Raw genomic sequence first — 26878 nt, forward strand, 5'->3', positions numbered from 1 at the left:
AAAAAAAAAAAAAGAGTCATCACCAAACCAAGGTCAACTGGATTTTCTTCTACATTATTTTCTAGGAGTTTATAATTTCATGTTTTATGCTTAGGTCATGATCCATTTTTAGCTAATTATAGTGAAAGGTATAGGTCTATGTATAATTTTTTTTTTTTTTTTTTTTTTTTTTTTGTCGTGTGGATGTCCATTTGTTCCAGCATTGTTTGTTGAAGAGAATATAGTTTCTCCACTGAATTGCCTGGGCTCCTTTGTCAATGACTAGTTAGCTATATTTGTGGCCGTCTGTTTCTTGGTCCCCTGTTCTGTTAATTGGGATTACTTTAAATCTGTAAATCATGTTGGAAAGAACTGAGATGATAATAATATTAGTCTTCCTGTCATTGTAAATGAAACATATCTTTATTTATTTATTTATTATTTATTTAGATCTTTTTTTATTTCTTTCATCAGAATTTTGTAGCTTTCTTCATATACATCTTGTTCATATTTTGCTCAGTTTATACTTTAGTTTTTCATTTGTTCGAGGTAAATGGTACTGTGTTTTTAACTTCAAATTTCAATGCTTTATTGCTGTTATATAAGAAAGCAAATGACAGGGCACCTGGGTAGCTCAGTGGGTTAAAGTCTCTGCCTTCGGCTCAGGTCATGATCCCAGGGTCCTGGGATCAAGCTCCACATCAGGCTCTCTGCTCAGCGGGGAGCTGCTTCCCCTCTCTGCCTGCCTCTCTGCCTACTTGTGATCTCTGTCTGTCAAATAAATAAATAAATCTTTAAAAAAATGCAAATGACTTTTGTTTATTAATCTTTATTCTGCAACCTTCAGTTGTCTTTCTTCCTTCTCAACCTGTTAGCCTTTTATTTTCTTTTCTTGTCTTATCGCATTAGCTTAGACTTACAGTATGGTGTTGAATGGGAATGGTGGCAGTGAACATTCTTGACTGTTTGCTGTTTTCTAGGATGCTGCTTGACATTATAATCTAGATCATTAACTTGGAACTCCCACTGTATCCATCTTAATATTTTTCAATCACATTTTTAGTTCATAAGAACTCCTTTTTTCTGATTTTTCATTTTCACATCAACATATTCCTTTTTAAATTTATACAATATCATGTATAATCTCTCTGAGGACACTAATTATAGGTTTTCTTAAAAGTTATTTTCTGCACTCTATCTCTGCTTTCTTCTGAATTATTCCATTTGTTTATTGTTAATCATCTCTTCAATATTGCTCAATTTCTTCTGATTCTTTTGACACTTGGTTGACTGTTTATATTTATGCATAAAGGACATTGTTCTGTATTGATAGTTGATATAGATTTCCTCTGAAGCTATGTGAGACTGTTTCTCCATTGACCACTTCCCTGAATAGAATGACAGACTATGCATTTTGATTAAGTCGTGTGGGGTCTTCTGAAGGTGCAAGAAATAAGTAAGAAGGTAATAAGACTGGCTTTCTTAAAAAGCGATACAAGGTTTGTAAAGCTAATTGTACTGCCCGGGACCAATAATCATATTAGTTGCTATTATTGGCCATGGTGGTAGTGATGGTGGTTGTATCTAGATTTGTGAACTTCATACCTACTAGGACATCTAAATCTTTTCCAGGCAAAAATTACTATTTTTATGTAGCCCAATCTACATGCCAACCTTGTATATATACTATCTTTATTCTTTACAGTAATTATTCAAGGTAAGCATACTATTTCCATTATGCAGATGAGAAAACAGGTTTGGAGTAAATAAATCACATTGCCTTTCAAACAGCTATTAAGCAGCAAAGCCAGAATTCCACACATTTCTGTGAGTTTCCAAAGTCAGGAAGTGCTCTCTCCACCACACCCACTGTGTTGTCCCTCACACACTATTACTGAATCTGGCCTTTCTGCTATGATGCCTCACTGGTTGATTTTTTGAGCCTTAATTGCATGCTTTTTTCCTCTTATTTTAATTCAACTTGTTAGTTTCAGGCTTTCATTCCTGAGGGATTTTTTTAAAAACTCTGGCTCTATTAGTTTTCCCCCTCATTTTATATGTTCTGATAATCTAATGAACAAAATTTTTGAGTCTGCATACAAATTGCTGAGAAAATATTGACTAAGAAATGCTGAAGTTAGAACCCTGAAGCATGCCACTATAGTCCTTCCTCGATGTGAGATTAATCTATTATTTAGCACTACTCAGTAAGGTAGCTTACTTAGACAAATTTGCCTGGCCCTGGAATAACAAAACTTGCCCAGAATGAGACTTACAACAGGAATTATAAATAAATGAATAACTTGAAAAATCTCATCACAAGTGTCTTATTTTTATTACTTCCCATGCTTTAGAACAGAGTGGGATCAGTCAGACTTCAAAGCCAGGTAGAATTGGTTTTTAAATATGTGGTTCCCATGGGGCACCTGGGTGGCTCAGAGGGTTAAGCCTTTACCTTCAGCTCAGGTCATGATCTCAGGGTCCTGGGATTGAGCCCTGTATCAGGCTCTCTGCTCAGCGGGGAGCCTGCTTCCTCCTCTCTCTGCCTGCCTTTCTGCCTACTTGTGATCTCTGACAAATAAGTAAATAAAATCTTTAAATATGTGGTTCCCTGTATGGTCTTGGGCAAGTCCTTAAACCTCACTGAACCTCAGTTGCTCTGTATGTAAAATGGGAGGAAATATGTCTGCTGTCAGGCGTAGACATACTACATATAAAGCACATGGCATAGCCTCCAACCTTGAGGAAGAAGGAGTACTAGGCACTGTGCTAGTACATATGTTCATGTAGTAGGCAAATCCTACAACAAAGAGTTTTATGCATTAATTTTAAATCTCTGTATCTCTAGACATCTGTGTCTCTAAATCCATTCAATAATCACAATTAACCCCAAAACATCAGGGGTCTGAGGCTTTTCTCTTCGTTTCTTTTTCCGTCTTTAATCTTTTCCAGCTTCATCCTTGAAAGCATAAAATAAAGTCAATTTTTTTCTAGTTCAAGTGTGTGCTCCCTGCCCCCTGAAACCTGGTAGATAAAGGTGCTTCTCTGCACAACCCTCCCTTCTGTTTACACATTCCATCTCTGGGTTGTGTTTAATAAATGTTTGAGAGGTGGCTCAAAAAGACTGAATGATGGATAGTGTCTTTTTTTTTTTTTTTTTAGAGAGAGTGTGTGTGTATGTGCATGCACAAGTGGGAATGGGGTGGGGAGGTTGGGAAGGGCAGAGGGAAAGGGAGAGAATCTTATGCAGACTTCACACTGAGCACAGAGCCCAACGCAGGGCTAGATCATACAACCCTGAGATCATGACCTGAGCCCAAATCAAGGAGTCGAACGCTTAACCAACTGAGCCACTCAGGAGGCCCCAGATAGTGTCTTTTTAAAGAAGTCCAAGTCAAAGAGGTGCCTGGGTGGCTCAGTGGGTTAAAGCCTCTGCCTTCGGTTCAGGTTATGATCCCAGGGTCCTGGGATGGAGCCCCACATCAGGCTCTCTGCTCAGCGGGGAGCCTGCTTCCTCCTCTCTCTCTGCCTGCTTCTCTGCCTACTTGTGATCTCTGTCTGTCAAATAAATAAATAAAATCTAAAAAAAAAAAAAAGAAGAAGAAGAAGAAGAAGAAGAAGAAGTCCAAGTCATGCATAGATAGACCTGGGAAAATACCTGTGAACTCAGTAAGAGAGAACAAATCTTTGAAGACAGAGATGAGACTCAAATCCTTATTTTGCACCTCAATCTTTAGCCCCCTGCCTTCAGTGTCCTGTCTGAGGACGAGGAGGATGATGGTGATTCCATTTAGCTCACAGGGTCATTTTGAGGTTTCTAAGGTACAGAGTGTGAAAATGCTTTATAAACTGGCAAGTACCATAGGGAGGCTAGCTGTTATTACAGAAAAGGAATTATTTCCCCATGTCAAAAACTTGCAAAAATATGTTAATACGTAAAGAATATCTGTAGGGAAGATAGAAAAAACTCATTTCATTTAAAAACAAGATCACCAGCAGGAAAACTACAAGCATTATTTATGAGGGGTTCATATGAAGAAACACCCAAGCAGGCCGTCTTTTTAATCTTTTTTACAAGTAATACTACAAAAGTTCAGCCAAATAAAGAAAGGGTCTTTGTGAAATGGGGTTGGTGAACCTGTCTGCATCAGTATCACTGGGGACACTTGTTAAAAATGGAGACCCCCAGAGCATCTGGGTGGCTCAGTGGCTTAAAGCCTCTGCCTTCGGCTCAGGTCATGATCCCTGGGTCCTGGGATCGAGCCCCGCATCGGGTTCTCTGCCTAGTGGGGAGCCTGCTTCCTCCTCTCTCTCTGCCTGCTTCTCTGCCTACTTGTGATCTCTTTCAAATAAAAAAATAAAATCTTAAAAAAAAAAATGGAGACCCTGGCGCCCCACCCTGGCCCAAATATCAGAACTGCTAACTAGGCCTAGGCCTCAGGAATTTGCAAACTCCCAGTTGGTTGTACTGCAAACCAAGGTTGAGAACAGTTGTGCTATGGAAGCATGATTGACTCCATCAGGCAGTAGTGAACTCATGATTTGATCTTTTGTTCAATTTTTTTAAAGAAAACAATGCCAACAAATTTAGAAATTAAAAAGTAGATTAAGATCCATAGTCCCATCAATAGAAAGTGCAACAGTAGTTGTATTTATGTTTTGGGATAACAGAGACATGTTTTAATTATCATTACTGTGGGTTTTTTAAAAATATAAATTTGCGTGCTGTCTCCAAATAAGGGGATTTTATTCACAGGCTAGGAATTATAACAAGAATTTAGATATCAACACGGTGCCATTTTTCCTCATAAATGCCTACCAAATTTCAAGCTTCTCTATGTCAGCAGAATCAAATGTGGGTGACTCAGTCAACATGTGTCTATATTTTACTTAACACAGATTCACAAGAATGCTGTCTTCCTTCCTGAAGCTTGCTCAGCACCCTCAAACATTTTACCACTCAAAAATCTTTTCTATTAACCCTACCACAGTGGGGAGTAATTTTCCACTGTGGAAATATTTTTACTCTACAAAGTTGAAATAGCCACATGTGTGTCTCCTCAATGTGCCTGAACTGGCAGTCAGTTTGACCAAGAGCACAACTAGGTTGCAAGTTGAATCACTTCTAGCTTGCCCCCTAGCAGGGGTTCACCCGTGCTGCGGGGGCTCCACGTGCTCAGCCAGGAGTTACAGCTCTGTATCTGGTCCTATACCAGTACGGGATAAATATGTTACTAGTATTTAAAGTGGTAACTGCGGTAAATTCCATCATACCCTCTACAACCCAGCCAGTGGAAAATACTCTTTCCTGAGCAAGGTTTCTATCTCTATGTCTCTGGAAAAGCACTATTTCTTTATATCCAAATACAACCCAACCCTGGTAGAACTCTACATGGCATTTTTTTTTCTTTCTGATCCTTTAATTTCTCAACTCCCTACTAACAAATGTGGAAGGAATGTTGGAATTAGAGCATCAGTATTTAGTAATATTTAGTACCCCTTAATGAAAACATTAGTTGAAGTGTTGATGAGGAACTTGGCAATGGAGAGATCAGACCAATATCACTTGAACCCAGATCTATGTTAGCATCATTAAAGTGGCATAGCCAGACAGTGTAAGCCTCCTGATAGTATGTGATGTGGAGCACATAGTCCTTCCATAAGGTATCCCTACGAGAAAAAGATGAACTTGGATCTAATGGAACCCACTGAGTTAACTCTATGTACAAGGAATAGGGAGATAGAGAAACAAGTCATTATAAGAGAGCAAAACCCAAAACCCAGAATATTCTATAGGACCACCAACCTGGCTTTTACAAATGATGGCATGAAACTAACCAAAGTGGGGGGCGTGGGCTACTCTAGTAGAGGGAGAGACAGAACAATCATATGTGATGTATGAAGTTTGTTTGAATCCCAAATAGGACAAACGAACAGCAAGAAGTCATTTTTGAGACAGTTGGGGAAATGTAAATACAGATAGGCTGTTAGATAATACCATGGAATTATTGCCAGGTTCGTTAGGTGTGATAATGACATTGTGGTTATGTGAGAAATGTCTCCACGTTTTAGTGATGTATGCAAAGTATGTGAAAGTGACATGGCATGTTTCAAGCCATTTGTTTCATTTCATTTCAGAAAGTTTCAATCCTTTATTTATAAAATGATTTGTCTTAATGTCAAGAAAGTAATGTACAATTATGGAATTGGGTGATGAGTATGTGGGTGTTCATTATACTCCATATTTTTTATATTTTGAGAATTTTCATTAAAAATCATTTTAATCTTGGGGTGCCTGGGTGGCTCAGTGGGTTAAGCCTCTGCCTTCGACTCAGGTCGTGATCTCAGGGTCCTGGGAGCTAGCCCCGCGTCGGGCTCTCTGCTCAGCGAGGAGCCTGCTTCCTCCCTCTCTCTCTGCCTGCCTCTCTGCCTGCTTCTGATCTCTGTTTGTCAAAATAATAAATAAAATAAAATCTTTTAAAAAATCATTTTAATATCAAAAAATTACATTTGAATTGTCCTTTAAGATCTAGCTTGTGTTTCCTTCCACGTGGAAGTGATTTCTTCTTGCTGAGCTCAAAAAACATCTTTTCAGTATGTAATTCTGTCTACCTTGAATTGTTGTAACTTGGGTATATGTCTCACCTCTATTCTGTCACAAGGACGGACTCTGTCGTTGTTTCTTCTCTCCGTCTTTGCCTGACACAGTACATGGTTGACAGCAACTGAATGAACACAAGAATATAGAGCTCTAAGAGCCAGCACTACTGCTATTTCATGTTCACATGTGGAGGGAAATATGAGGCAGCCTCATTCAAGCTGAGTTATCTTGAAGTTGAGACTCGGAAAATGGGTTTCAATTCAAGGTCTTTGGCTCCTTTGCTGATTCAGAGTCACAGGGCCATTACTATACTTTTCTCAGCTAGGAAATGGATGAAGCACTAGTGACTTCATGGGGGCAGGACTTGAAATTCCTAGATGTTGGAAAAGACATAAAGGAAGAGAGAACTCACTGAAGGGAAGCCAATATCTCATCCTGGCGGCGAACACCTGGGCTGAGCCCTGGCTTTGCAGACAGGCTCACCTGTTCCCTCTCGATGCTGCCCACCCATGCCTGACAGGTTAAGTCAGAAAGGTAAAGTTTTTAGCAAATAACAAGGCGAGGTTTCCAGACTGCAGACTTAGGAGCCAGTCAGAACTGCATGTAAGGCCCACCCCACGGCTTACTAGCTGCTTGACCTGGTCAGACGCTTTCGTGTCCCAAGTTCATTTCTCTGTAGAAGAAAGGTAGCCGTGCCTATCTCACACCGTTACTGAAGAGATTATTATTGATAAATTGTATATGCGGAAAAATAGTAAATCATTTATCAGACACTGACTTCAGACCAGACACTTTCTGAGATGACCTAATAGCCTGTAATAACTAATTTAATCCTTGCAACACTGTTGTGAGTAGTTATTTTCACAAAACTAAGAGACAGAAAAGTTGAGCAACTTGCCCAAGGATATACAAGTAGGAGATAGCAAAACCAGGATTCAGAGCTCAGTATTCTTGTCCCCTGTGCTGTGTGGCCTCCCTCAAACATGACAGCAAATGTAGCATGTCTGGCTTAGTGTCTGGCACCCGGGAAATACTTAAGACGTTATAGTACTTGCTATTTAAAAACATAAACCAGAGTTAACCTGACAACTTCATGCATGAGACTTTTTTTTTCCAACCAAATCATCCCCCTGCCTCTAAAATAACATGTCTGGGCTTCTGGAGCAACAAGTGTAGGTGGAGGGACTCAGAACCATCAACACTCTTCTGGACCACACAACAGCCACCATCTACATTGGCTTTGTGCCCCTGCCCACCACCACCAACAAACACCCTGGCTTCCAACACCAGGCCCTCAGAAACCCCTCCTAAAAAGAGGTGGTAATCCCAGTGGATCCCAGGGCCATCTTTGGGCATCATAAGACTCTGGAGAGCGAAAGTGTCACCCAAGTTGCTCTGGGCGTCTTCTAGTTAATATTTATTTAGCACTCTCTATCCTCTGTTCTTTTCCTGCTCTCATCTTGTTGGTTTGCATGACAACCATGAGAGTTATGCACAAGCTGTTAGTCTTGACCTTTAGAAAACCTACATATTTGTTTCACTATCCCAAAACATTTTCCATATGTTGCATTGGAACTTGAGCATGTCAGCTGGTGAAAGAACATTCTCAGCATCACGGGGGCCAGTGACCGCCTGCTAAAAGCTCAGTCTTGACAGGGCAACCATTTTTGCCTGGGTAGTAGTGTTTGCACAATTGGTTTAATACTTTGGTGCATTTTTCTCTAATTTAACACAAATAGTCATGGAAATTACATCCATAATGATGGGTGAGCTCCTAATTTAAAAACATCTATGAGAGGCTGAAAATAGATGGTGAAGATATGCCAAATAGACAAGACATAATTGAGAATTTCATAACATGGCTTAATTCTGCAGAAAACTGCTCTTTCCCCACAAGACAGCAAAGTCAATTGTTTGATTTTTTTCAGCATTCACCGTTGAGTACGTTTTTTCAGGAAACCTTTATTTATGAAACAAGGAAAAGTTTCATACCTCCCCATTTTATAGATAAGGAGACTGAGACTCAGAGAGATAAAGGGGTTTCCCCAAGTTCACACACCATATGTAGGTACTTTTGAGCCCAGGTTCCTTGAACCCCCAGCTACCTGCACTGCACCAGGGAGTCGGGAGAAATCTGCCTGAATGTGCCCAAACTCCAGAGGGGCACACAGCCCCCAGACCTCTCCACTCCAGTAGCAACCCCAGAGGTTTCTCCTCTGGATGGAGGGCTTCTGAGGCACCTGGTAGCCCCCAGGGAGAAGATGACAGGGTATCTGAACCTGAACTGTGGGTCAAGGGTGATGGAGCTTCAGGCAGGGCCACCTGTGTACCTGCTTTGAGCAATGAGTTCCAGACAGTACCAGGCAGGGAACAGCCTCCAGCTCCTGGCCCTTCCACTCAGTGTGACCTTAGCAAGCCACCTCACCACTCTCATCTTCAGCCATAAAATGAGGATATTTGTAACCAACCTATCAATGCTTTCATGAATATCAAATAAGTCATATACACCAAGTGTTTTTCCACCTGTGACCTGTGGACTGCTGGGCAACTGTAAATACAGGGTTTCTAATTTCTCTATTTTTAGTTGCTCCCTCCACCACATCCCCTGTCAGGCTGAGGCTGTGGGCCTGTCAGGCTTTGAGCATCTCCCCTGGGGCAAACACTGACCTCCCTGCTCTGGTCAAATTCTGCACGGGGGGCTTGAATCCATCCCAAATAAACAAACAGAAGTTCCTTGCCTCACCTTCCTGTCCTCTTGCTAGCCATCCCCCACTACACACACACACACACACACACACACACACACACGCATATGGGCACACTCACGACATTGATACATGCACAGGTGCACATGTGTACACCCTCTCACCTTCTCTCCCTCTCTGTGTCTCTCTCACACCCACACAGACACACAGACTCACACATATCTTCCACCCATCCTCTGTCCTTCACCACTGGAAAGGAGGCCAGTGTCTTCTCAGTGCAAGAAAACCACCCGGAGCCACCCAGGACATGCATGTGTTACACTTTGGTTTTGCATGGACTTCTGCATTTCCTGGCTCCGCCCAGCCTGAAACTGTTAAAATATCACAGCAGGGGGGCAGCCCCAGCCCCCAGACACAGCTCTAGTCGTCACATGGCCTCCTGAGTAGCTCTAGTCTCCAGTCAGAGTCACTGGGGTAGAGGGACTCATAGAGAACCTATGTATGTATAGAAACCGTGGAAAGTCATCCGTATATACACCGCTAAGGAGGTGAAGGACAAAGAAGTATAAGTAGTGGGTGATTTGATTTCAGGAATTTAACTTTTTGTCAAGTTGTTTAAACACTCGGTTATGTTGTTTAAGTGGACAAAAACGTTTGTCAGGAAGTTTAAAATTGATGGCAATATGGCTGACCAGATATGGCTGATCATTTGGGCCGTGGCAGAAGCAGAAGTCCAAGTTGGAAAAATTCTAGAAGCTGCTGCCTGCTGACCCTTCATTGAGCCAGGAGGTCGGGAGAAGTCAGGAAAGGCGTGAGGCTCAGGCAGCCCTCGTGGCTACTCAGTGGCTGTTCTTAAGAACTGGGGCTGGCCCTGGCTCCAGGCCTTATGCCTCTCTGTTGCTGAACCAGGTACTGGTATTCTCTTTTTCCACTGGTACAAATAACATATGCTTCTTATTAAAGAATTCAAGAAACATATAAAATTATATGAAAGAAGGTAAAAGTTACATGAAGTCCTATCACTTGAAATAAACAACATTTAACATTTTAGGAAATATCTTTTTGGGCCACAATATGCGCGTGCGCGCGCGCGCACACACACACACACACACACACACAGGATTTTTGTAATTTGCTTTTGTTTTGTTTTTTCATTTTCCACCTCCCTTGTCTGTCTCTACCTCCCCCACCAATAATGAAAGTAAACAACTTTGCGTTCGTCCTCCTAAACCTCTCTTCATGTAACATAAAAATGTATGCGTGTCTGCATAGAGGTTTCTTTTCTCATTCTTTGGTATTTCCAAATATGGAATAATTTTATGCACCTCTGTACATCTTGCTTTTCTCATGTAACAGCATGTTCTGGAAAAGTCCTCTTAGCTTCACTTGTAAAGATGTAGTACATTCTTTTTAAGAGTTGTATAATATATTAGAGACTTTTAGAGTGCATATTTATTCAACAATTCCCCAAATGGTGAGCAGTTACAGAGTTTTTTTGTTTTGCTTTTTGTAACTACCAGTATTGCTGCAATAAACATTTTTATATCGCATATATTCCTACATAATGATGTTTGATTAGTCTCTGAGATTCCCAGAATTGGGACTGTAAATTTAAAGATATATGTATTCTTTAATTTTAATAAAACGAAAAATTTCTACACAGTCAGTAATATTTCATATTTTATTTGTCTGATAAATATCTATTAAGTTCTTACTCCTTGCCAGGCAATTTGGATTAAAAAATGAGTTAAGATAAAGATCCCAGCCTTCACTGAGTGTTGATCCTAGAAATACAATGGGGAAGAAGAGATGAATGAAAGAACAGTAATTATATTAAATACTTTTCTACCAGGAATGTATTGTAGAATGTTAATGTTGCTTTCCCATCAACAATTGGTATTATCATTCCTTTTCTTTTTCCCCAATCTTATTGATGTAATGTGATTATTTTATCTTAATTTGCATTTAATTTAACATTTTTCACATGTTTGTTTATCTAGTGGGATTTGTGTTGGATGAACTGACATTCACAATCTTTATTCATTTTTTTATTGAGTGGGTCGTATGCTAGACCATATTCTTGTTTAATTACATGAGCTCTGTGTATATTATAAATACACATTTATCTGCAGTACGCCTTGCAAGTCATTTTCCCAATCTATTGCTCAGGTACTGACTTCATAATGATTTCATTAACTATAGAATACCTTTCACTTTTATAAATTTGTATTTTTGCTATCAATATGTCTTTTTGTCCTTTCAGCTTCTGACTATTCTATCATTATTCATTGTTATTTCCAAACTCTGGGTCATATATATAGTCTCCTAAATTTTCTTTCAATTAAATATTTTTAACTTTTTAATATTTTTTCAGTACCTGTGGAATTTATTTTTTAATATGGTGTGAGGTAGGGGTTCAATTGCTTTTTCTTCTAGGTAGACAGCCACTTGTTAAATGTCACTTATTAAAATCAACCATCAGTTCTCCTTTGAAGTAAAATGTACCTTTTTCATATATGCAATTCCAAATGCACTATAATCTGTTTGCATGCTTATTATTCTGCTCTATTGATAATATGTCTGTTCTTATGCCAATTTTATGCTGTTTTGATTACAGTCTACTTTATCATTATTTTAAAGCTAGATTAAAACTTTATTTGGTCAGAGAAAATTTCAGATAATTTTATCCAATTAAAAATTGTAATTGTTATTAAAACAATTTAATTTAGGGGCACCTGGGTGGCTCAGTGAGTTAAAGCCTTTGCCTTCAGCTCAGGTCATGATCCCAGGGTCCTGGGATCCAGCCCTGCATCAGGCTATCTTCTCAGCAGGGAGCCTGCTTCCTCCTCAATCTCTGCCTGTCTCTCTGCCTACTTGTGATCTCTATCTGTCAAATAAATAAATAAATAAATAAATCTTTTTTAAAAAGTTAATTTAATTTATATTAGGAACAAGAAAGAGGACATAAGAAAGAGAAGAGGTTGAAATAATTACAAGACAATACTATATAAAACTTTATGGCAACAAACTGGAAAATGGAGGAAATCAAAGATCTATAAATCATATAAATCATCAAAATGGTGCAAGGGAGAGGAAAAATGGGAACCGACAAATTCTTGTAGAAGAAATTGGAAATTTACTTAAAGACCTACTTTTTATAAAAGGACCCCTTGGAGTTCTAAATAGCCTTTAAAGAAGAGAGTCCCAAGGTTATTAAACAGTTCAAGACCATAGGAAAAAGGTGGACAGCTCCCTTGTATGTTATAAAGCCAGCATTAACTTGGTGTTAACTCCTCATACACAGAACCCGTTCAGGAATATTGATTCTCATTTGAAATAAAATATTGGCAAATAGGATCCATCCATGTATCAAAAAGACTAGTGAACTGTAACCAAACAGCTTTTATTTCCGAATGAAGAGAAGTTTCAGTAGCAGAAAATTTATCAACAGAATTCATCCCATCAACAAATTAAATTATCATATTAAAAGATACTCAATAAGTACCTGATAAAATTTAATATCAATTCTTTTTTTTCTCTTTAAAGATTTTATTTACTTATTTGAGAGAGAGACAGGGAGAGTACAGAAGAAGAGTGAGAGGGAGAAGCAGACCATCTGCTGAGCAGAGAGCCCGATGTGACATGAGCCTTAGTATCAATTCTTAATAAAAAACCCATAATCCCTTATGCAAAATTCTGATACCAAAAAAAATCTCTGAAAACTGAAATGTTGGCCCATAACTTTGGTACCAAATTTCATTTAAAAAGTCCCGTTCTTTACAAATGTGAAGTATTGCGAGCCCTGTACCCAAGGCATACCCCAACTAAGTATTCATGGATAATTTATTGTGGCTCTCTGTCCTATATTTAAGATTATTATAGTCTTCCTTTTCTTCAAGGAGATTTGAGGAAAAGTAATATGAGACATGTGCTTTCACCTTTCTGGAAGAAAAGCACCACTGCATTTCATTAAATCTAAGACACCACTGTTTGGAAGGCTAACATTTATTTTATGTATGACTGACATAGGGAAAAAAGATGCTGCTAATTACTTTATGAACCATCACTAGTTGTAAAACACATCATGGTTTCAGAGATATTGAAATGTGAAAAAAAAGGAGGGGTGCACCTTGGAATCAAAGAAATGCTGTGAACACATCTGAAAGCAGTCAGGAACTCTCCACCAACTGCACGGCCCTTCAGACAAGAGCAGGAACGCAAGGTCCTTTCCTCTAAATGTCTGCCTGTTGGGGATGGGCCAGGTGTGAGGTGGAGTGTAGTAGCCAGTGGTCAGCCAGGACTCCAGAGTTGGCTCTTCAAAGGTTAAGTGACCATGAACCAGCTACGGAACATGTCAAACCTCAGTCTGGGACCGTGATAGCGCCTATTTACGCTTACTTTAAAGCGAAAAGGATGACGGAGACAGGGTTTGTGAAGTTCCCAGTCAAGTGTAAGCCCCTCTTAAAGAACCAGCCCTGGAACGGAGGCAGTGCTGATGTCTTGGTGATGCGGCTGTGGTCTCTAGCGTCTTTCCCACTTCCATCATTCTATGATCCTTTACCCAAGAATCTTGGCTGTATTTCTCTCACCTCTAAGGAAGTTTCTCTGAGATTCCTGAGAAGAGGCAATTGGCCTCGGATGCCTGAACCATCCCTGGGCCCTGAATTTATAGCCTCTCACCTGAAAATCTGAGCGGGAAAGAACCTCAGACATGTTCTTACACGGGCTGGGAGAGGAACGTGACCTTCCCATGTAATGCAGACTGTAGCAAAGTGAAGACTAGAACCCAGACCACGAGAATTATCATCAACACTTTCCGGATGCCAGGGCTCCTGTCCCTAGGGCACTGGGGTCCACCCTGGCAGTTTCTGGCAGTTTGCTCAGGCAGATGATCTCTGTGTCCTAAACCCAGTTATTCCTTCTCTCTGGACCTCTTCTTCCTGCTCTGGGGGAAAAAAAGACAATGGAAGCTTAGCCTGCCAGATCCCCTAACCTGATTCCATGTTCTGATTTTGACTTTCATTGCCCTCCCACTTCCATCCCTCCTCCTCTTCTCTCTAATTGGCCATCCGGAAGGGGCTGGGGGAGCTCTTCTGTACTGAGGCTCTGAAGGCCTACTCACATCACCAGTCTGCTGTGTGTTCTCTGACAGGATGGGAGTGGTGAGCAGCAAAAAGCAGGTGAAGGAGAAGAGTAAGGCCCAATGGAGTCCTGTGAAGGTCAGCACCCAGAGCAAAGATCCCCCACCACTGCCACCCTTGGTGAGTGATGGCTGTTCCCAGCTGGAAAGGGAGAGGGAGGAAGAAGAGCAGAGAGCACATGCTTGTCTCCAGCCAGCACCAGGGCCATCTCTAGATAATTCAGGGCTGTGACAAATCTGCCCCTTGCCCCTGCCACCAAACGTGGCAGCCACCTCATGCTGGTGTGGCAATACAGCAGAAGATGTGTAACAGCAAGAGTGCCGGTGTTTACATTGAATAGCTGTGTGCTTTGAAGCAGGTTACTAACTCCCCTTTGCCTCAATTTCTGCATCTGTAAAATGGGTATAGTGAAAGTGCCTTTCTGATAGGGAGGTAACAACATGTGATGTATATACAACCATGCAATTCCATAACATACTACCCTTAGCACAGAACGGGGCATGTGTAGTTCCCAGTAATTCTTAGCCAGTTCTCATTTCACAAGGGCAGCCTTGAAGAGAAAAAGAAATCAAAAAGTTCAGCTCGAGAAGAGGGTGTGGTGGGAATGGGTCTGAGGCACGTAGCAACGTCTGCTGCCCCCACCCCTACCCAGAAGCTCCTGGACAATAGTCCCCTTCCTAGCACTGCTGCCCACCTTCCAAGGAGTTACTCTCCAGGAATGAGGAACCCTAAGACTAGCCACATCTCTCCAGCAAACCCTTGGCTTCCCGTGGAGCCTGAGATGCTGTTCTGGGCTTGTTTACAGAACACTTAGAGCCCTTCCACAGAGGCTACTACATTCCAAAGAGGCATTTTTAGATGTCTGTTTGTGACACTCCCCTCCCCCACCTGGCCACCTATCCCTTTTTGGTTGGGGGCAGTTGGGAGTCATGCCTGGAACCTGCTCTCTTGCTCTCTGCCTCTGGGGGCACATTCAACTGCTCATCAATTTAGTCCAACAGTGACCTGATGGGACGTAGGATTGCTAATCCCATTTCTTAGACAAACAAGGCATTTTATCTGTGTCTCAACTTAGCACAGAACAATGAGATGCTTGTTGAATGAGTGAATGAAGGCTCAGATGACTTAGACTGAGTAATATCGCCAAAGTTACATGCTAATAAGTTATAGAGGCTGGAATGTTTTAAAGTTTATTTTTTTAAAGACTATTTATTTATTTGAGAGAGAGAGAGAGAGCAAGCATGAGCAGGGGCAAGGGTCAGAGGGAGAGGAAGAAGCAGACTCCCCGTTGAGCAGGGAGCCTGACGTGGGACTCGATCCTAGGACCCCAGGATCACGACCCCAGCCGATAGCAGATGTTCAACTGACTGAGCCACCCAGGTGCCCCAGAGTGTTTAACTTTAAAAAAAATAAATCATATGATATATTCTAATTGTGGAGAAAAATTATAAACACTCATTATCCCACTAGCCAGCGATATCCAGAGTTAGCACTACAGAACCCCTGTTCCCAGACCCTATGTCGATGTTATTTATATTACGTGTTTATATTTATGGAGCCATACTCTATGTACCATGTGGCAAAATGCTGCTTCAAAATTGTGTTCAATAAATATGGAAGACAAACAAAAGATACTCATAACATGTCCATCAGATTAAAAGGATAATGAAATGAATACCCAGCACAGCCCCTTTGGTCTTCAGGAGCAGTGACCATTGTCCCCATCCAAGTCCATCCCTCACCCCAGGCCCCTACCCTGAATGTGTCCATCATTCCTTAGCTTGCCGTGTTGTATCATCACATGTGCATATACTCCTAAAGACTGTTTAGTTTCTTCTGCCAGTTGTGAACTTTTGATCGAATCAAACAGCATGTATTCTTCTGAGACGTGGTTGTCAGATCTCCCGTTAAGTCTGTGACCTTCATCCACGTTGATGCGCATATCTGGAGCTCAGAAGTTCCCACAGCGGCGTAGCATTTCCTTGCATGACTGTGCCCCAGTTTGCTTATTTTTCTGTCATTAGTCCTAAGAACGATTTCCACCTTTTACAATTCTTATGTATTATTGTAGTTTTGCTGGGAGCATTCTCGTGCATGGTTCCCGATACAACATACAGAAGTTTCTCTACAGGATATATACCTAGGGATGTATTTGTTGAATTTTAGGGAAATACGCCCTACAGAGCCCCTGGGTGACAGGTGCAACAGCCTCCCAGCCCAGGCCTTGGGTTTGGGGGGTATGGAACTACTGCAGCGTGTGTGTGTGTGTGTGTGTGTGTGTGTTTCTGCTGCAGGTGCTGTTTAACCACCTGGCTCCTGCACCTCCGGACACGTGTCCAGACCAAGGTAAGAAGCGGCTGCTTTTGAAGCCCAGGGTCTCCAGGCCATCTGCCCTGGGCCCAGGCTCTGTGCAGGCAGAACAGGGGCCCAGCTGGGAGCAGCTTCCTGGAGAGGATAGGGGAGGCCCTCCAGGGTCAGAGAGGCGGAGGCTATGGGGGGAGGCAACTAAACCAGGCATAGCGAGGGGTGTGGCCTAACTCTGCCCCAGGCTTCACCTGCCCATGGGGGCCCCTGCGGGAACCAAGACCCAGTTCCTGTAACTGAGCCTGGGTGGTTTTTGTGTTTTGTTTTTCAAAAAAGAACTACAAACTATAAATGAGACAAAAAGAAAAATGTTACAATAAATACAAACAGCATAAAAAACAAAACCAAGTTTTCTTTTTTTTTTTAAAGATTTTATTTATTTATTTGACAGACAGAGATCACAATAGGCAGAGAGGCAGGCAGAGAGAAAGAGGGGGAAGCAGGCTCCCTGCTGAGCAGAAAGCCTGATGCTGGACTCCATCCCAGGACCCTGGGATCATGACCTGAGCAGAAGGCAGAGGCTTTAACCTAGTGAGCCACCCAGGTGCCCCCAAAACCAAGTTTTCAAAGATTCTAACTCCCAACCTCAAAGGGCGAGAGCCGATGGGTCTGAGTATTCCCTCCTGCCCTGAGTCTGTTCCGAGAAAGAAAACACTATCTTTCTCCCCAACTTCCCCACTTTCCAAAGCTGCTGCTGGCCTTCTGACCACTCATGCCACCCTCCCTCACCCCATCTCTACTGGTGGGTAGGACAGTGGGGGATCGTGTAATGAGTGACCATGGCCCTCCTGGGTCAGGGGTTTGGAGCCTGGGGGGCGGGTGTGGCTCACAGGATGGTCGCTTCCTTCAGAACTGGCTTGCAGGAGCATGAGGAGCTCTGACAGCCTGGGTCCCTCATAGCCTCACCCGGCATGCACTGAGCAAACAGTACCTACTCTGTCCAAATACTGGGGAGGCTATAAAATTGAATAAGACGTGACTCCTCAACCTGAGAGAGCTCAGAGTCTGTCAAGCTCCCAAACAAAATGCTGAAACCAGATGTTTCTCATCCTGGTGTTTCTCATCCTGCTGGGACTCACGATTGATTACAAGGCTCGTCCTTCATTTCCTACTTGGGGGGGAGGGGTGGCGGTTCACGGCCCCAGCAAGGAAGCCCTGGGGAAAGCAATAAACTAACTTCCTTCGATGCAAAGACTTGAATCTTAGAACTGGAGGTGGGAGGCATCGTCATCTATTCCAATCCCCTCTTCCCCCCATGGGGAGGTGACTAGCCGTCACACCACACATCAGTGACAAAGCTGAGTCATCCGCTCCCAGGTGATCAAAGTGGTCTCCAAGTGACATTTTCCAGTGGCTCTTGGCTCTCCAGAGCTGGCAGAAAAGCCCTCCTTACTCGCAGTGGCCATTTGGATGTCCATTCCTGGGACTAGCAGCAAGTCAGGGTACCACCTGCCAGGAGCACAAGGCCACAGTTACAGGTCAAGGTTATAGCAGCCACATTCCCAAGACCACTACTCTCTTTGGAATAGAGGTAGGGAGGGGCAGTTGGGGAAGGGGAAGAGAAGGGAAGCTGATGTGACTTTGAGGCAATAAGGAATCAGCCAACGCTCATTCCCAAACTTGGGATGGCAGCCTTCAGCCCAGAGCAGCCAATCTCTCTAAATCTTTGGGCTAGTTACTCCCTGAGAGGGTAGCTCTGGCCAGGCCTTAGGGCTTTAATGTGGAGACCAGAAGGGATGACAGGGTGGACTCTAGGGGCAGCCTGTCCTTATTCCCGGCAGCAAAGTTAGAAGGTCAGTCTGGTAGACAGGAGATCCCCTGCTGCCTCGGTGAGAGAGAAAGCACACCACAGTTTCCCCTCTGTCCCTGTGTCCTCCTGACCTCATGGCAGCCAGAAATGGCCCACAGCACAGACTCACCCAGCCCCTGCCCTCACTCTGCTGGGCCCAAGCGGTGCACATCTCTTCCTTGTTCCCTCTAGAGGAGCACTTCGTGGTGGCCCTGTATGACTACAGCTCAGTGAATGACAGGGACCTGCAGATGCTGAAGGGGGAGAAGCTACAGATACTGAAGGAGTAAGTTCCTGGAATGCGGTCCTGTGGTCAGGGGACTCTGAGCCTCCCTATCACAGTGGGACAGCCACCCAGCCGTCCACCTCCTCACACCACCCCATCCCTGCCCTCCATGAGTATCTCCTCTATCTCTCTACCCCCAGTCTAGACACCCACCATTTCTTTTTACCTTGACCCAGTTTTCTCCTCTATCTACCGTTCCAAAGTCTTTCTCACAAGGTGGCTTCCATTCACTATCTCCCACTCCACTGTCAAAATCGTACTTCTCCTTCAAAACTACCTCAAACATCACCTCCTCCATAAAGCCCTCCTGACAGGCACAGCGCTTGCCTGGCTGCTCCGCCACAGGTTTGTGTGTCTCCCTTGCCAGCCAGGACCTCGCACAGGATTCTGCTCATGAAATCATCTTTACTTAATTTCTAGGGCTCCCTCTCAGAAACTCCTCCAAAGTCTGCTCTCTCTCAAACATCGGGCTTTTTCTGTGGAGCCCGGAGGTTCTGCTTTTGTTCTTGAAGTTCTGCAATGGCCTTGAGCCCAAAGCACAAAAGCCTCGACCTTCTGAGCACACGTGGGCTGCCTGGCTCCTCCTTTGGGCATCATCTCTCCTCCTGCTATTGTCTTTCCTGTCTGGTCCCGACTCACTCACTAAACTCTCAATCTGTCCCATTAACCAAGAGGAAGGCTACTCACGGAAAACAGGGGCCCTCTGACGTGGTCAGGCTGTCTGGACAAACTCTTCCTCTGGAGTCTTCACCAACCCCTTCCTCCCTGGACCAGTCTGTGAGATGCTTAGCAAGTTTGCACCTCCCCCCACACTGAGCAACTCATACCAGTTCCTTCTCATCTGCCCTCCGTGCATCATCTGCTTCAGGGATGGGATCGGAGTTGGGGAAGGGCTGTGAGTGCCCCCCCAGAGATACACACAGGAGCCACTATGCCATTTTGGTTTTCCCTCCTCCGTAGAGTTGGAGACTGGTGGTTGGCCAGGTCTCTCATCACTGGAAGAGAAGGCTATGTGCCCAGCAACTTTGTGGCCCGAGTGGAGACCTTGGAAGTGGAAAAGTAGGTGAACACATGGAGGGTCCTTCAGAGTTGAGGCCCACTTGCTGCTTCTGCCCTGGGGGCTGCTGGGCAGGGAGGGGTCGGAAAGGGACTGAAAGGTGAGATTCTGGGAGCATAGCATGGAGGGAGCTAGAAAGGGGCATAACTGGGGCTGCTGGGAAGTGTTATCCACAGACCCAGACAGCCTGGTGCTCAGGGAACCACTCCTCTGTGCTCACCTCACTCTTCCCATCTGTGAAATGGAACTGCTCCTTCCCTGATTTATTTGGATGTAAACATCCCTACAGGCCCATGACCTTGCAAGCTAACCTTGAGGCATAATGATCAGCTCCCTCTCCTCCAGGGCCTCCAATGGGCAGGACTTAGGGGTACTCACAGCGTGGTGGCCTTGCTCAGAATTGGCCTCCAGAAAGCAGTACTCCCCAGAACCCTCATAACCCACTTCTGCATAGCACCAGTCACTCATTCCCTCCTACAACATGCACTGAACAAACAGAACCCAGACTCTGACTCTGTCCACATGTGGAGAAAGCTGTAGAAATGAGTAGGATGCGGCTTTTTCCCTGAAAGAGCTGAGAGTTGTTAAACTCATGAGCAAAGTGCTGGAACTGGGTTAGTGGCCTCACCTGGTATCACTGGTCGCCCTTGGGAGGGTTCTCTGTCTGGCACTCCCAGGCCTGCACCTCTCTCTGGAACAGTGTGTGGGGTCATGGGCACTAACTTCCACACTGATTGGTCCTTGCTTGACAGGAACATGGCAGGAATCTGTGCTCTGAGGGTCTCAGCACTTTGTGGAATTCAGACTTGACCTCAAGGAGGGGCTGCTTTGAGGGAAGGTGGTTGGGTACATTTTCCCAGAGTAGAATTAACAAAGGGCACCCAAAAATGTTCTCAGTTCAAGAAAGAAGTAAGTCCATCCGTTGATGGGAAGTAAAAAGAAAAGGGAGCTCAGGGGCCAAAGGGCATTTCATGAATCAAGATGTGAGGAGTATTGTTATTTCAGGGTTAACCTGAAAACAGGAAAACGCTATTTTTTGGGGCGGGGCGTGTACAGCTTAGAAGGGAGGCATGGATAAGAATATTTCAAGGAGTATGGTCGGCCTCTGAGGTTTGCCTGCGTTTTCCCTTTTCCAGATGGTTCTTTAGATCAATTAGCCGGAAAGATGCTGAGAGGCAGCTTCTGGCTCCAATCAATAAGGCGGGTTCCTTTCTTATCAGAGAGAGTGAAACCAACAAAGGTAAGCATGGTGCCCAGTGCACCCTTCCTGTGTAGTCCCCAGGAAGCCCCCCCACCCCCCACCCCAGACTTCTTCTGGGAATGCCAGCCAGGGGAACCTAGAGGCTTCCAGGCCTCCTGTCTCTCTTTCAGTTCAGGCACTGCCTGGACAGCCCATCTAGTGTCCAGAAGCTGGGTGTGAGGCTATGGTGCCAACAGGTCTCCATTGGCTGGGCTGGACATGAACAGGGTGCAAGTAGGAGAGGGAGCTAGAGGGCTGCTCCCACCCAGGCTACTGTGCATCATCTCTGGCTCAGTGGGGACACTGAGGCTGGCGGGGTCTGAAGAGAGGGAGAGACCCAGAGCCATGTTTTGGAATCAAAGGATTTGGGAGCCCATAGACTCCTTAGAAATCATCTCAGCTGAGGCACTTACAGTCACCTGGAAGGTGACAGAGTTTGGAGAAAGGCCTATGGCTGGGTATGAAAGACTGGGGTAGCCATTGTGGAGAATGAGGAGCACTCATGGATTCAAAACCCCTGATTGACCAAAACATTTCTGCCACCACCTGAAGGCCACTGGGCTTTCTCTTTCTCTTTCATTTTGTTTTCTCTCCTTCTTTCCTTATTAAAGTTACTTTTGTTATGACATATAAAACATACAAAACTTGCATAAATTATAAGTGAGGGTATAATTACAGAGTCAAAACAAGGAAACACCTGTGCAGCCACAGCAGAGCGAACATTCCAGACATCCACAGCCCCTCTCACCACTCCACTTGTGCCCCTTTCTGACTCAACCTACCCACCCCCCCCCAACAGAAATCATGGCTATCTCAACTCTTAAAGAAATCCTCTTTTCTTTTTCTTATTTTTATAAAGATTTTATTTATTTATTTGAGAGAGAGAACGCTCACAAACAGAGGGAAGGACAGAAGGAGAAGCAGACTCCCCACTGAGCAGGGAGCCCGATGCCAGTTCTATCCCAGGACCTTGGGATCATGACCTGAGCTGAAGGCAGATGTTTAACGGACTGAGCCACCCAGGTGCCCCAACTTTTAGGGAAATCCTTTCTTGCTTTTCCTTATGGTTTTACCACCCATGTTTCACGTATTCTTCAACTTGATGCAAGTGGAATCATACTATTTTTATTTTTATATGTCTTGTCCCTTCCACTTGACATCGTTTGTTACAGTCTATATTAATTTACTAGGCCTGCTGTAATAAAGTACCAGAAACTGGGGGTGCTTCACAGAAATATATTGTGTCGTGGTGGTGCTGGAGGCTAGCAGTCCGAGATAGAGGTGGCAGCAGGATTGGTTTCTTCTGAGGCTTCTCTCCTTGGCTTGTAGATGGCCACCTTCTCCCTGTGTCCTGACCTGGTCTGTCCTCAGTGTGTGTCCTAATCTTTTCTAACAAGGACACCAGCCATGTTGGATTAGTCAACCCCCCACCCCGGCCAATGACCTTAGTAGTTACTCTTTAAAGATCCCATTGCCAAATAGAGTCACATTCTGAGCTACTGGAGGACTCCAATATAGGAATTTGGGAGGGACACAATTCAGCCCATAAAAGGTGCCCTCGTGTTGTTGAGGACAGTGGTCCATTCACATTCACTGCTCTACAGAGCCCAGCATATAAATATTCTGTAAGCTGTTCCTCCTTTCTAACGTTGGGAGACATAGCTGTTTCCAGCTTGTGGCTGTTGTGAACGTGCTGCTCTGAACCTTATTATATATGCTTCCTGGTACATATTTGCCATCCTTGGGATGATGAGCCAATAACCCCATTTGAAAGATGAGGAAACTGAGTCTTTAAGGGAAGAAATGACTCCCATGAGGCCAACAGTGAACAGGGATCAGAGGATCAGAACCCAAATCATCTAAGAGACTTTACAAGGTCTACAGTGTATCCAGTTGGCCTGTCGTGAGCTGATGGAGGCAAATTTCCCTGAGTAACATGAAGGAAGCCTTTGTTCATCATGACATGGCACATAAGGACCTTGTATATCCTTGTGGCCAATTTTTAACTGGAGGAGAGGTGGTGACAGTGACATCAGAGGAGGAAGGGGAGAGATGATGGCTGGGCTGCAAGCTGGTTCCCTGTGGTTGGGGCAATGAGAGGAGACAGAGGTTCTGCTTAGTGGGAGCACCCCGCCAGCCTTGTCCTCCAGCTCCATCACAGCTTGAGAACCACAGTGAGTGGAAGCCCCAGAGCAGCAAACAAGGGACAAGGAGGGCTGCTCATTACACCCTGGGACGCTCGGGGGAGATCCCAATACCTCCCTGCCCTTCAAAGGGTCAGGGCCAGGTTGAGGAGTAGGGGGTGTGCATTGGTAAGTTGGGTGGTCTATACAAAATTTCCAGAAATGTACCAGTGGATAAATTAAATCCATATATATATCTATATCTGGATATTGCCATATTGCCACTATTCCATTTTAATGGCAAAGCACCTTTGACCAAGAAGCGATTTGGGAATCCCTGGAGATGACATACCTCTTTGTTTTTAGAGAATATTTCAAACATGTACAGAAGTAGAGAGAATAGTATAATGGAACCCCCTGTGCATAACATTCTGCTTGGACAGTGATCTCTCAGTCAATCCTATTTTCTGTGTATTCCCACCCACCCCTACTATGTTGACACAAGTCCCAGAATCATGTGATTTAGCCCTGGACATGATGTCTTAGTCATTGTCTATTGCTAAGGTGCCCTCGGAAGAAAAGGACCCCCCCAACCTCAGGATGGAGGAAGGGGTTCTCTAAAGGTGGGGGTACCCCTCTTGTCCTTGCCCACCATGGGGAAGCTAGTCCAAGCTGGAAATTGGCCAGTTGGAGGCAGGGCTGCAGGACTGCCCCAGCATCATCAAGCCCACACACACAGACGGACATAGACACAGGTGCACACATGCTCCTCAGAACTCCGAAGCAAGTGCCCTCCCTCTGCATCTGAAAACTGCAGCCAGCGGATGGAAGACAGGGAAGGAACACTGCCCACAGAAGCTGGGGAAATGAATTCTCACTCCGTATTGCCCCTGTCGTCTCTTAGCCTCTCAAACCTCTGTTTATGGGTATACCTGGGTGAGGATCAGCTAGTTTCCCAGTCTGAAGGCACAGTTCTGCGGGCATTAAATCTCAATCTCTGGGAGCCCTGAACCAGCAGTTGAAAGTATTTGGAGGAATAACAATAAGAAGGATATTAAACTGTGAAAAGAAATGGGGGACAGGCCCTTGGATGAACCCGGGGCAAGCTGGAAGCCCTAAATCATGAGCTCCAGTAGCAGCATCGTGGGGAGGAGAGCAGGGTCTCCTAGGCTTCTTATGATGCAGCCTACACGAAGTCCGGCTGAAAAGAAGAAAAAAAAAAAAAAGAGGAGGGGGGGAAGAAAGGCCCTCTTCCTCACTACCCGGGTGGTGCAAGGTTCAATGAACTCATTAGAGCCACTCTCCTGTTTCTTGGATAGTGAGACCGGGTTGCACTTACCGGGCCGAGGCAGGGGAGACAGTTTGCAGCGAGCAGGGCGGAGCTGCGGTCGCGGGCGTGGGATGGGCCTGGCGACAGCAAGGTGCACACACATCTTGCATGGTTTGTAAGTAGGTGATGAGAGGCGCAATAGCTAAGGGAGCTGAGAGGGAAAGGTGGTTTGCGAGGGAGACAAACAGCACCGCGGAAAAACCAGGCATGCACACCCAGAAGAAGAGGCGTCCGAGCCTGACACCTAGCGGTGGAGCTTTGTATCGCTTACCGCATAAAACGTCCTCTCCGAGGATGGGGAACCCTCAGCCAGCCACTAGCATTCCCCTTCCTGACCTCAATTTCCTCATCTTCCCATTAAGAGTAGCGGGCGTGTTACCCAGAGAGCTGGACAGAGACATTTTATAAGAATATCAAGTCGTGGAAAGACGTTTCTCCAGTGGAAACTCTTGCCTCCTAAATTGATCTTAACCTTTAGCATCTGCTATCCCTGTCTGCAGGCAGACAGTAATATACATGACAAGGTGCAGAGATGTTTATGAATTTGAATAGAATTCCTGGGAAATAGCTTATTATATTCTCCTCCACGGACATGAGTGCTTAAGTTTGGTGTTTGCTATTCCTTGTGGGGGCAGAGCCAGCCTTTTCAGCTAGAATGAATGAGTTGAATGAATCCAGGAATCAATCAATCCTCTATTTCCTCCAATAACTCTACATTTCTCAATAAATAGTCCAGGGCAAAGGGGAGGTCCCTGGATGACCAGATGCCCAAGTAGGGGACAGCATGTTTGCTTCAGAGCTCTGGGATTCCCTGGCTGAGTTTTGGGAGATAAACATCAAGGTCTGAGTTGGGTGGCGAGGATAGGGAAGGCTTTCTGGAGGGTTGAGGTTGAGATGAAAGAAAGGTAACTTATGGTGGAAAGAGTTAAAAGGGAGGGCAGAATTTGGGTGGTTTTGAAATGAAGCCCAAATCTCAACCCTGATTTTCCCTCTGTATGCCTTGTGTGTTTATTACTCCTCTAGGTTCCTTTTCCTTGACTGTGAAGGATGTGACCACCCAGGGGGAGATGATCAAACACTACAAGATCCGCTCCCTGGATGAAGGGGGCTATTACATCTCCCCCCGCATCACCTTCCCTACACTCCAGGCTTTGGTGCAGCATTATTCTCGTAAGAGGGGAGGATGTGACAGGGATGCAGAGGAGCCCTTGGATCTATCACTAGATCTCAAGATCATGTGAATCACTGGTGCCATCTTAGGGTAGGGGGTTATCCCAAAGCTGGGCAAATATCGGCACAGTGATTCAAAGTCGATTTCCCTAATCCCTTCTACTGACTCACTCAGCATGTGACCACTTGGAGCATAACTAGGATTTTCAGTCTTAGAGCAGGTCAATGACAGCATGCCTTGCTTTATGCAAAATGAATGCAAATAGCAGAGAGTGTGTATAGCAAATGTGAACACAGGCATATGTGTACTTGGACATGGGAGTGTGGTTGGCAAAAACAAGAAGGGGACACAGCTGGGAAGGATATGGTTCCCGAGGGAGACTTGTGATCGGGCTACTCTGGTAATCTCCAGCCCCATCTCTTCTTCCCTAATGCAGAGAAAGGGGATGGTTTATGCCAGAGGCTGACCCAACCCTGTGTGAGCCTGGCTCCTCAAAACCCCTGGGCCCAGGATGAATGGGAAATCCCCCGGCAGTCTCTCAAGCTGGTCAGGAAACTCGGGTCTGGGCAGTTTGGCGATGTCTGGATGGGTGAGTATGTGGTAGCCAGAAGGCTCTCTCTCCCTGCCCTGTGTCCTGAAGCACAGAAGGCTCGGGACATGCACATTGTATTGTGCTTCCCCAGAAAGCTTGTTTGGGAGAAGGGCCAAGTAGACTTGCCTTCATTACCTCATCTGTAAGGTAAGAGGCAATGGTATCCATTTTACAGATGAGGTAATGAAGGCAAGTCTAAGACACTGCAGTGACTTGCCCTCCACTGTCAGGACACCACGGTGGTGCAGTAGGAACAGACTCCAGCTCTCCCAACACCTTAGTTGGTTCCCTCCCTCACTTTTCACTGCCCGGGGGCTAGCCTGCCATGAACTGGTGTGTGAACTTGAACATCTGGCTAACTCCTCTTAGCTTTGGTTTGCCAGATGGAAATGACCTGTTCAACATGGTCAATGATGAACCAGGAATTCCAGAAGTCTAATAATAGACCAAGCCACTGCTTGTAGCTGGGTGATGAGCTAGGTCACTGAGCTCCCGGTCCC

General features: G+C 44.6%; 1 protein-coding gene across 1 annotated transcript in view; it reads left to right on the forward strand.

The window, feature by feature from the left end:
- Positions 1–26878, forward strand: part of BLK (BLK proto-oncogene, Src family tyrosine kinase) — a 66647-nt gene that overhangs the window by 32297 nt on the left and 7472 nt on the right. Inside the window, exons 2-8 of the mRNA XM_032855745.1 lie at positions 14438–14546; positions 16721–16772; positions 18772–18865; positions 19826–19924; positions 21059–21162; positions 25639–25785; positions 26223–26375. Of these exons, the coding sequence (XP_032711636.1) occupies positions 14439–14546; positions 16721–16772; positions 18772–18865; positions 19826–19924; positions 21059–21162; positions 25639–25785; positions 26223–26375 (757 nt within the window). The 5' untranslated portion in view covers position 14438. The remainder of the gene's footprint in view (positions 1–14437; positions 14547–16720; positions 16773–18771; positions 18866–19825; positions 19925–21058; positions 21163–25638; positions 25786–26222; positions 26376–26878) is intronic.

This window comes from Lontra canadensis, unplaced genomic scaffold (genome assembly GCF_010015895.1).
Source record: "Lontra canadensis isolate GAN:19392208 unplaced genomic scaffold, GSC_riverotter_1.0 scaffold10, whole genome shotgun sequence".
Taxonomy (NCBI): domain Eukaryota; kingdom Metazoa; phylum Chordata; class Mammalia; order Carnivora; family Mustelidae; genus Lontra; species Lontra canadensis.